General features: G+C 51.7%; 1 protein-coding gene and 1 long non-coding RNA gene across 2 annotated transcripts; both read right to left on the bottom strand.

Annotated features, from left to right (window-relative positions):
- Positions 1 to 5,394: 5,394 nt before the first annotated feature.
- LOC133764566 (uncharacterized) lies at positions 5,395 to 7,902 on the bottom strand. Its single transcript, XR_009866450.1, has 2 exons — positions 7,201 to 7,902; positions 5,395 to 5,798 (listed from the first exon to the last, which is right to left on the bottom strand). It is a non-coding gene; the product is annotated as an uncharacterized LOC133764566 (long non-coding RNA).
- An 832-nt stretch (positions 7,903 to 8,734) lies between these two features.
- LOC133763832 (T-cell ecto-ADP-ribosyltransferase 2-like) lies at positions 8,735 to 10,251 on the bottom strand. Its single transcript, XM_062197563.1, is given in 3 exon segments — positions 8,735 to 8,738; positions 9,120 to 9,826; positions 10,189 to 10,251. Coding segments are annotated over 3 exon segments (774 nt in total).
- Between the last annotated feature and the right edge of the window lie 340 nt (positions 10,252 to 10,591).

Genomic DNA, 10,591 nt, shown 5'->3' with positions numbered 1-10,591 from the left:
TGTTCCAGAGAGCAAGACGGTGGCGGAATGTTAGGGAGACTGAGGATATGGACAATCCACTAACACTTGACCGTGAGTCCCAGGGGGCACAGAGGAAACGTTCCAGAATGTGGGAAGTGTGGGATTTGGGGCTAAAGAAAGGGATGTGTGGTGTCTCACATGGACTGGGGTTCCAGGGTGTGAGATGACCTGGAAGACCTGGGCTCCTTCCACAGGGACCAAGGGCAAAATGAGATTGGGTTTGGTAGTTCCTGGGCCAAATTGGTGATGAGGCTGGGAAGGTCAGGGTGAGGGAGATTCCCGTCTGCTCTGAGGCTCCCCTAGATACTTATTGTCGGATGCCCATGAACTAGTACTTGTCATCAGAACCGTAGGCCGTCCTAGGCCCCTGGGAATATAGCGCCACCTTGCTCCCGGGTAGAACTTGCAGCTTTAGTTAAGCACATGTACCTGGTGATGGGCAGCAGTGGGTACCCAGGCACCTCGGACGTCCCCCTCCGTGTTTGCAGTCCAGGGTCAGTGAATCCACAGCAGCCAGCAGGGGTCTCTCATGAGGTGCGCCAAACTCCCACAGCCACCTTTGCTCAAGAGCAGCCCAACCCCATCTCATAGAACAGAGATTTATTTATTTGAAAGGCAGGGTGGGGTAGGGAGAGACAGATCCATCCTCCATCCTCTGATTCACTCTCTAAGTGGCTACACCAGCCAGGGTTGGAGCTCACTAGGGTGGCAGGGGTCCAAATACTTGGGCCATTTTCTGCTGCCTTTCCAGGTGCATTAGAAGAGCAACTGGGACTTGAACCAGCAATCCCAATGGGATGCTTAACCTGCCGTGCCACAATGCAGGTCCTCTCCCTCAATTTCCTTTCATCGCTCTCTTGCCCTTTCAGCTTCCAGAACATAATCTCTGAAAACTTCCTCACTTTCTAGTTAGCTGGATCACTTCCCCAGGATACATGTCTTGAAGTCTTCCCCAAATGTTTCTGATGCTAGATGACTCTCACGGAAACTTCCAGACAGGCTGAATGAAGAGTCTGGGTAGGACTTGAGTGGTCAAAACCACTGATGCTCAGGAGAGGGGAAGAGGCCCACAGATCCTGGCCTTCAGAGGCCAGGCTGTGCTGGTTATTTAGTTACTTGTTGGTTGGTTGATTTGAAAGGCAGAGGGAGCAATACACAGATTTTTCCTTCTGTGGCTTTACACCCACCTCCCCAATGGCTGCAAAAGCTGAGGCTGGGCCAGGCCAAAGCTGGAAGCCCGGAACTCAATCCTGGTCTCCCACATGGGTAGCAGGGGCCCAGGTTCTTGGGGCATCTTAGCTCACTGGTCCCCGTTTTTGGCTTATGCTTAATTCCAGTGATAGTTCAAAGAATGAATGGAGGAGAAAGCAGTCCTGTGGAGCCCTGAGAGCCCAGTTTGCTCCTCCCTACTGAAGATGGAGACAGAAGAAAGATGAACACAAATAGGCAGGGTCCTCACACGTGCTCCTTGAGCTGTGTGTGCTTGAATTGAACAAAAGTTGTGCCAAATACTGCACTGGTATGAAAATGAGAGTTCATGCCGCGGTGCTGCTTAGATTGTGTTACGTTGCAGCCTTAAAGAATGCGTCACCACCTTTGCTGGGTGGACGTTTGGCCTAGTGGTTAAGATGCCCTCGTCCCATATCGCAGTGCCTGGGTTTGGTGCTCCACTGGTCTCCTGGCTCCTGACTCCTGCGGACCCTCTGAGGCAGCAGGTGATGGCTCAAGTAATTAAGGTCGCTGCCTCCTGTGTGGAAGACCTGGCTTGAATTCTTGGCTCCTGGCTTCAGCTGAATCCTGGCCTCTGTAGGCATTGGAGGAGTGAGCCAGTAGATGAGAGTCTCTCACGTGTCTTTCTCTGCCTCTCAAATAAGTCAATACTTTTTTCTTTAAAAAAAGCACTTCTCACTTAGACAGTAAATAACCAATGTAAGAATTGTATGAGCAAGAGGTACTGCGTCTCATGCAGATTCAAAGCTGGCATTAGAGGTCACTTACACTGGTGAAAGTCTGGTGGCCATTCTTATAGCTAAAGCAATACGTCATTTTCATTTCAAGTTGCATGTCAATTGCTCTTTGCATAAAAATGAGCAATTAAAAATGTTTTCTCATTGTTAAATTGCCTGTTCACATATTTTCCCAGATTTTCTCTCTACAAAATTGGCTTGTAGATGCCTGTTTATGTTATAAATCTCACTAAGACCCTTTCCCAGCCTGTGTCTGCATTTTAAGTTTGTTTGTGGTGGTGTTCAGAAGCTTAAATGTTTGAGTACAACTTTGTTTTCTTGCTGGGTAAATGGAAAATTTTTGACCTACGAAAGCACTCACGTAAGAGATATCAAAATTGGATAATTTTCTTTCATCGCAACTGTTTTTTTCCTGCTGGAGCTGATAAACCGTCCTGAACTGTTGATGCCTCCTGCACGGCAGATAGCAACTGGAAACTCTTTCCTGACCAGAACACAACAGGCTTGCTTCCAGGCAATTCTGTACAGACTGGCGAACTCCATCTGCCCCACCCGGGACGCTGCTTCCCCCTGCTGACTCAGCACCACCCCTCCCAACACAGAAAAACCCCCTCCCTGCCCTGTGTTCTGCTGAGGGTTCCTTTGTCTCTTCCCTCCGTCTTGTTCTTTGACAGTCCGTTATATAATCCAGCAGTTGGGAACTACGAGAGCTTGCATCATGGAGTTAGTGTGGGGATTAAATGAGCAAACAGGTTGGGTGCTGAGAATAGCAAGTTCTGATACGCGGCAAGCACTCAGTTGGTATGGCTATGTCAAACTTATTTGTGTTTTTCTACCTGGTTTATACTTCTGGCCTTATTTTTAAAGATATTTCTAACAAAAAGGTTTTTGCAAGTTTTCCTGTCTCTTCTGCCAAGCACCTGGAAGCCCCTGTTGAAGGTGGGTGTGGCTTGCTGGGGTCACGGCCTGTGCGCAAGGCGATGATGGTTCTGGGAAGGAGGCTTCAGATTCCAGCGACCTCATCGTGCGCCCGTCACAGCCCTTTCCTGCCTCGGTGATTGGGAAAGACTATAGTGTGATGGAGCCTCCTGCTCCTGCTCCGAGTCGCTATGAGCAGGGCCCACGTAGTGGCTGTAACTAGGCAGGGAGAAGAAATCAGCTTACTTCTTTTGGTAAGGAATATCTTTCTGGGGCTGGCATTGTGGTGCAGTGAGCTGCCAGCATTCCATATTGGGGCACCGGTTCAAGCCTGGCCGTTCTGCTTCCAATCTGTCCCGGCTAATGCACCTGGGGAGGCAGAAGAAGATGGCCCAAGCGCTTGGGCTGCTGCCACCTGCCTGGGAGACCTGTGTGGAGCTCCAAGCTCCTGGCTTCCACCTGGCCCAGCCCTGGATGTTGCAGGCATTCGGGGAGTGAAACAGCAGATGAAGATATCTCTCCTCTCCCCTCTCCTCCCCTCCCCTCCCCTCCCCTCCCCTCCTCTGCTCTCCCCTCCCCTCCCCTCCTCTCCTCTCCCCTCCCCTCCTCTCCTCCCCTCCCCTCCTCCCCTCTCTTCCCCCCTCTTCTCCTCCCCTCCCCTCTCTTCCCCCCTCTTCTCCTCCCCTCCCCTCCTTCCCCCCTCCTCTCCCCTCCCCTCCCCTCCCCTCCCCTCCTCTCCTCTCCTCTCCCCTCCCCTCCTCTCCTCTCCTCTCCCCTCCCCTCCTCTCCTCCCCTCCCCTCCCCCCTCTCTTCCCCCCTCCTCTCCTCCCCTCCCCTCCCCTCCTCTCCTCCCCTCCCCTCCTCTCCCCTCCTCTCCCCTCCCCTCCCCTCTTCTCTTCTCTCCTCCTCTCTGTATTTCTCTCTGTCACTCTGCCTTCCATATAAATAAATAAACAAATCTTTAGAAAAAGAAATGTTTTCCTGCTCTTCTGCATTTTTTAATAATAGTTTTGAGGTTTTTTTTTCTCACATTCAGGCCTTTCACTTCTTTGGGGTCACTTTCATGTATGGTGCATTAAAAAACCAAATTGTGACAAATTCAAATATCTAATTGGATTACAATTCTCAAATCCATCAGAATAGGGTGTTCTGATGGCAGTGGAGGTAGGAAGAAAAGGACAAAGAGAACAGAAATAAGGAAACAAGTACATTGTTGTTGTTTTGTAGATTGTGTTGACTGAATTTCTTTTATTTTTTTTAAAGATTTTATTTGAAAGAGTTACAGAGAGAGGTAGAGACAGAGAGGTCCTCCATCCACTGGCTCACTCCCCAGATGGCTGCAATGGCCGGAGCTGCGCCGATCTGAAGCCAGGAGCCAGGAGCTTCTTCCGGGTCTCCACGCGAGTGCAGGGACCCAAGGACTTGGGCCATCTTCTACTGCTTTCCCAGGCCATAGCAGAGGGTTGGATGGGAAGAGGAGCAGCCAGTAGTAGAACCGGCGCCCATATGGGATGCTGGCGCTTCAGGCCAGGGCTTTAACCCTCTGTGCCACAGTGCCCGCCCCTAAGAACATTGTTGTTTTAAGGTGACTTTCCTTATGGTATTAAATTAAGACATTCCCTTATTATGCTTGGTCAGGCCAACGCGGCTCCTTCTGACCGACTGCTGCAAATCTCCTGGTTGTTTGTTTGGAAACTGGCCCACTTCGAAATGCAGTACAATCCTATGGCATGTACCAGGAGAGACTCTTTTCTGAATGGCTCTGGTCTCTCATGGCCTCGTTGACGAGCTGAGTCCAAGGAATTTGACTGAACAGGTCCAATCCAATCTAAATTCTGTTCTTTGTGTGCACCATCACTTGTCCCAACACCATCCACTGACTTCTCTCCTGCCACCATTGTGAGGCCACACCTGCCCGACGTCCGACGTCCGAGTCGGCAGGGGCCATCTTCCTGGTTCTTGATTCTCTCCAACCATCTGGACAGGTCTTACTGCACCAGCGCGCTCTTGGGTGTGGCTAACATTTCTTCATCATTTGTCTCAGTATTGGAAGGCCAAGGGCAGCGCGGGCCTCAGACCTGGGGGTCAGGGGAGGCTGAGGAAGCCCTCTGGGTGTTAGCCACCTCCATCTGTGGCGACTGCAGAGCTACCTCTGGCTGTGGCCGCACAGCAGAGCTCAGGTGCTCATCCCCTTCAAGATGATCAGAGTGGGTGGGAGGTAAGGAGTCGTTTGGGAGCTATTATGAAAGTGATTTGACAGGGCTTAGTAATGGCTTGAATTTCTGGCGGGGTAGTGTGGGAGAGGGATTTTTCTAGCACAGCCCTTGTAGTTATGGCTGAATCCATCAGTAGTGTAAGAAAATTTATGAGAAATGACAACATGAAGCTTATCAACAATAAAAATGCCAACACAAAATCTACTGCCTTAGGAGAATTTCTTGAGCAAATAATATAACCCATAGAAATATCTAGCCACAGAGAAGCAAGGTGTGAAAACGAGGGATTTATTTCCTTAGATTACAACATTCATCAAAAATTGCATTTCGGGGGGACTGCTATTGCTAACAGTACATGCAAACTAACACTTTCTAATCATAGCGATGCGTCTAAGAGCAGAGAATTCTCCTGAGTCGTAAGCTTGAAGACAGAGCACGCACTTCTGCAGTCAGACGCACTGGTGTCCCCATACGTCTGTGGGGACACGAGGGCTGGAGCAGACCACAAACGTGACCGCACCCTTCCTGGACTGGGGTTGAGTCCTTGCCCTTGGCCTGCCTCCGGTCCACACGGAAGCAGACAGCAGGCTGGGAGCTCACAGCTCAGCAGGGCAGAGCCACAGCAGGAGCAGGGCACTAGGCAGCAGCGGAAGGCACGCGGAGCCGTCTCTCAGCCCTGCACGTGGGGGGAAGAGAAGGGCATTTTTCAGCACGGGGTTTCTCAAGACAATGGCCTTCCTAAGATAGAGCCTCTCTTTAAAATCTTTTGAGGATTCTGAAAGTACTCTGAAATACCAGGGAGACACACATAACCACACCAACACCCCACACATGCACACAGCCACTCCCCCACACCCCCACACACATAGCCATACCCACACTCCCCCCACATACATACACACATCCATACACACACACAAACCTTACACATATAGCTATACCCCCACATGCATACACACACACCCATACTCCCCCATAGCCACACACACACACCCCTACACCCCACACATACACACAGCCACCCCCATATACACACGTGCATCCTCACACACGCACACAGACACACCCCTCCACACCCACACCCACACATACACACAGCTATACCCACACTCCCCCCACATACATACACACCCATCCATATACACACACAACCTTCCCCCCACATACACAACCTTATACACACAGCTACACCCATACACACCCCCCAAACGCATCCATACACACATACACCTACACCCACACCCCACACACACACAGCCACCCCCCACACCCACACATACACACACACAGCCATACCCACACTCCCCCCCACATACCTACATACGCATCCATACACACAACCTTCCCCCCACATACACAGACCTTGTACACACAGCTACGCCCATACACACCCCCACATGCATACACACCCATACCCTCCCACAGCCCCCCCCCACCTATACCCACACCCCACACATACACACAGCCACCCCCCCACACCCACACATACACACACACAGCCATACCCACACTCCCCCCACATACATACATACATATCTATACACACACACAACCTTCCCCCCCACAAACCTTACACAGCTACACTGACACCCCCCCACATGCATACACACACACCCATACCCCCCACAGCCACACACACACACAACTATACCCACACCCCACACATACACACAGCCACCCCCTCCACATATATATGTACATCCCCACACCCCCCACACCCACACAGAAACACCCCTTCTCTCATACACACACACACACACACACAGATTGTGAGGACACATCGTTTTGGTTCTTGAACTTAAGGTCACCTCAAGTTGACCGAGACCTTGGGCCCGATAGGTCCCTCAGCTCCTCCCAAAGTCACCTTCCAGGCTGCTGTGCTCCAAGCCCCAGTGCCCAGGTGAGACTGGTCTTCCCATCTGGGGTGCCCAGCACCCATGCCAGTGGTGTCCTTCTGCACGCAGGAGGATGCCTGGGGGCCTGGACCTCTTGGACATCTGTCCCTGGCTGTGCACCTGGAGCTGGTGGTGGTCACTTCCCACTCAAACCTCAGCATCAGTCATTTGGCCCAGACCCACCTGGCAGCATCTTTCCTCTGCTGGATGGGCTCCCTGGCTATCCTGTGCTCAGTAGATTGGATCCAAATTCACAATTCTTCCACATCAAAGCTGAGTCCTCCTGGAACTGCTGTCTGTGGGTCCACTTCCACCCGCAGGATTTCTGGTGTTTCTGCATCCCTTCAGAGTGTAAGGGCGACTTTGGTCTCGGTTGCTCAGTCCCACTGCAGGGCAGACACATTTCTGGCCGGACCCCTGGCCTCTCAGCAAAGCTTAGCTTACCTCCACCGTGCGTGTTGGAGCCCTGCCTCATCTGGGCATATGACGGGCCCTGAGTACAGAGGAACACAGACAAAACTGTCGGACTGCAAGCGGATGCTCATCCTGCAAATGGGGAGGGGCCGACTGAGGCGCACACAAGGCAGAGTTAGCCTCGTGGCCATCTCTTAGTTCTTAGCGCAGTGCTGCTAATGTGTCCTCGTCGTCCCTCGAGGCACCTGTTGCTCAGGCAGCTTGGCAGAAGTCATGGAGCCGGTGACGGCGCCAAATCATCCCTGGAATGGTTTGAGTCCAAACTTAGGGCTTGGAGCCTAGTACAGGAGCCAGGTCTTCCGAGATAATTGCTGCACAGAAACTGATGGTGTATTGGATTGGACGCTGAGATATACAGGCAAAGGAGAGAGACTCCTGCCCACGATGATCGACGTACAGGCATGGAGGCCTGACTGTCAGGACACCTTGGGGAAGGCTGGGTAAAACGCTCATGGTGGCCCTTGCCGCCCATCCTGAGGCGGGGAGGACAGTAGCCTTGCTCGATGGCCTCCAGGATCATTCACAACCAGCACTGATGTGTCACTAAGGTCGTGTCCTGCGGTTTTCCTGCCTGTCCCCTTAGTCAGTGTGGGCATCCCCTCCATGCATGTGGTCTGCCATGGGGCCCACTTGTTCAAAACCTGCCGGTTCTTTAAGCTCCTCAGCCTGGCACTGTTCATCCACTCTTTATCCAGACGACCATGTCTATAGAAATGTCTTCCAATCTACTCGTGTGCTGTGAACCGTCCACACTGGCAATCTCCAGGTTCACCCTCCTGGCTTCTGACTACACCCCTCGGCCCACCCAGCTGGAATAGCTCACAGAGAGCGCCCGCAGTTGGAGCTCTCTCCATCACCATGGCCAGTTTCTCATCTCTTGCCCAGATTACTGCAGCAGCCTGGCTGTTCTGCCTGGAACCACATCTCCCAGCTCCCCTGCTACTTTGATAAGCTTCGAAAAACCCTGGTGCGTGAGACTTGGCTGCCAAAGGCAGAAGGGGTCAATCTAAGGTTTCGTGGAATGTAATTTCCTGGAGGGGGGTGGGGCTTACAGGCAGAAGTGTGGTCTCAGCTGAGCCTGGAGAAAAAGGGTTGTTTAGACAGAGGTAGCCTGTGGTGAATCAGATTGTATCTGGACTTTCTTGAAAAGCGTTAGCATTTGTAAGAGGCATTCTGGCAACAGCTAAGAATCTTCAGGACTTTTTTTTTAACCCTATCATAGGGCTTGGAATGACCTCCAGGGTCACCTAGAGGCCAAGATGGCAGTTGCGTTTAAAATGGCTGCAGTCATGTCAACGTGAATCCCTGCATATGTGTCCCCTGTCACATCAGTGATTTCCATAACCCGTGTTACCTGGTGCCCAGCAGGGGGCCCAGGAGCTCCGCTGCCCTGGAAACGTTCATGACCCTGAACGTGAACTGACCTCTCTTCCAGGCCAGCAGCCCTGCCCTGCAGGAACCTACCGCTCGCCAGCGGTACACTGGAGGCCCCTGTCTCTGCCCTGGGGGCTCCTGCAGGAGAGCACCCCCTCTTCTGCTTTACCGTGGCTCCCGCTCCCACCTCCAGTGCAGGCCCAGACGCACCTGCTCTGTTGAAATTGCTATCGTGGCTTCTGTACTTTGCATACCTTTCAGTGTAGAAGCAATTGAAGTTACTCATCATTTTTTTGGGAGATTCCAGCAAAATCACATTATATTTTTTGTTAGCTTCTCTAGACACGGAGACTTTCTGATACACTTCATACCCTGGAATCAGCACTTCCTCTTCGCGAGGATACACAGAGAATGCTTTGATATCAACCCCCAGGCATGATGTGATGATAATCAGGGTCCTGTTTTCACCAAGAAACACTGAAGAAGTAGCTACATTTTGACTCAAAGATGATGAAGTAAATTGCCCAAAGCGTACATTTCCCAACCCGCTGTAAGAGAACCGGGTGTGAGAGCCTCTGTACACTCTCTGGCACTCCCCTGTCGCGAGAAGCTGAAGCACTCTTGTCAGATAATAATGGAAGGCTTTAGACTGAAAGTTCCATTGATTCGGAAAGAATTCTCTTACGGCACTATTAAAATCCTTCGCTGTGACCCCAGTGTAGGCCACTAGAGCCGTTCCCTGGAAATCACTTAATTTGGAGGAATGGCTTATTTTATTCTTTATCTGGTTCCACTGTGTCTCCGCCTTTGCCCATTGAACTCCGAAGTCTTTATTCACCTGCAGCTCTTCCTCTAACAGCTGGGGTGCCATCTTCTCCATTTGCTCTACACAGCCCTCCTACTGATCATCAAATGCATCGGAAGCCAAGTCCAGCTGGACTGGCTGCCCCTGGCCAGTCACCTGTGAAGGAGGAGGAGAGTCCCTTGAGTTTGTTTGCTGAGAAATCATCATGTGCGAGACGCTGCCCAGAGCCCACGGCACGGACATCTGGCTCCCCGTGTGGTCTCACATGTGACCATCACGGGCTATGTTTGACACGTGTATGAACAGTCTTATTGCACCAGCAGCAGTACAAGAAGGAAAAACTAAGCTTGGCAAGGCTCTGTTTTGTTTGCTGGTTCTGTTTTAAAAATCTTTTTCAGATTCGTGCTCTCTAGTCATCCCTAGCCGTAGACTCAACTCCGGGAAGTCTGCTGTCTCAAAGACGTAGGAGACAAGCAAAGTCGGCAGGCTGTGGGCTGGGAGGGGGCGGGACACATTACCTGCGGCGTCAGCCACCGAGCCAGCACGAAGACGTGAACAGCTTTGTGTAGAAGACATGCCATCTCCAAATTCAGAAATAACTGCACACAAACATCACACAGAGTGAGGCGTGGACATCAGAACCCTGTGAGGAGCTTGGTGCATCAGTTCTCTTTCTTGCGGGGTAGGGGAGAGAGAGGTCTCGCATTGTGACAGCTGACATGAACCCTGAAAACTCGCTCTTTATGTGACGAAGGGTGAGGCAGATGAACACGCCAGGGAGGCAGTTAGACAAAAGAGCCTAATTGAGAAGAGCAGAGGGGACGCTCCTGGGAAGGCAGCCAGGACGGGCTTCTCTAGCACAGGAAGCGCTGAGGGGAAGCCACCTGGGGGCTTTGTGCCCGTCAGAAAGTTTGTCCCAGG

Source organism: Lepus europaeus, chromosome 7, assembly GCF_033115175.1.
Source record: "Lepus europaeus isolate LE1 chromosome 7, mLepTim1.pri, whole genome shotgun sequence".
NCBI classification, from domain to species: domain Eukaryota; kingdom Metazoa; phylum Chordata; class Mammalia; order Lagomorpha; family Leporidae; genus Lepus; species Lepus europaeus.
The sequence above is the reverse complement of the archived record's forward strand: the minus strand, read 5'-3'. Positions and strand labels throughout refer to the sequence as shown.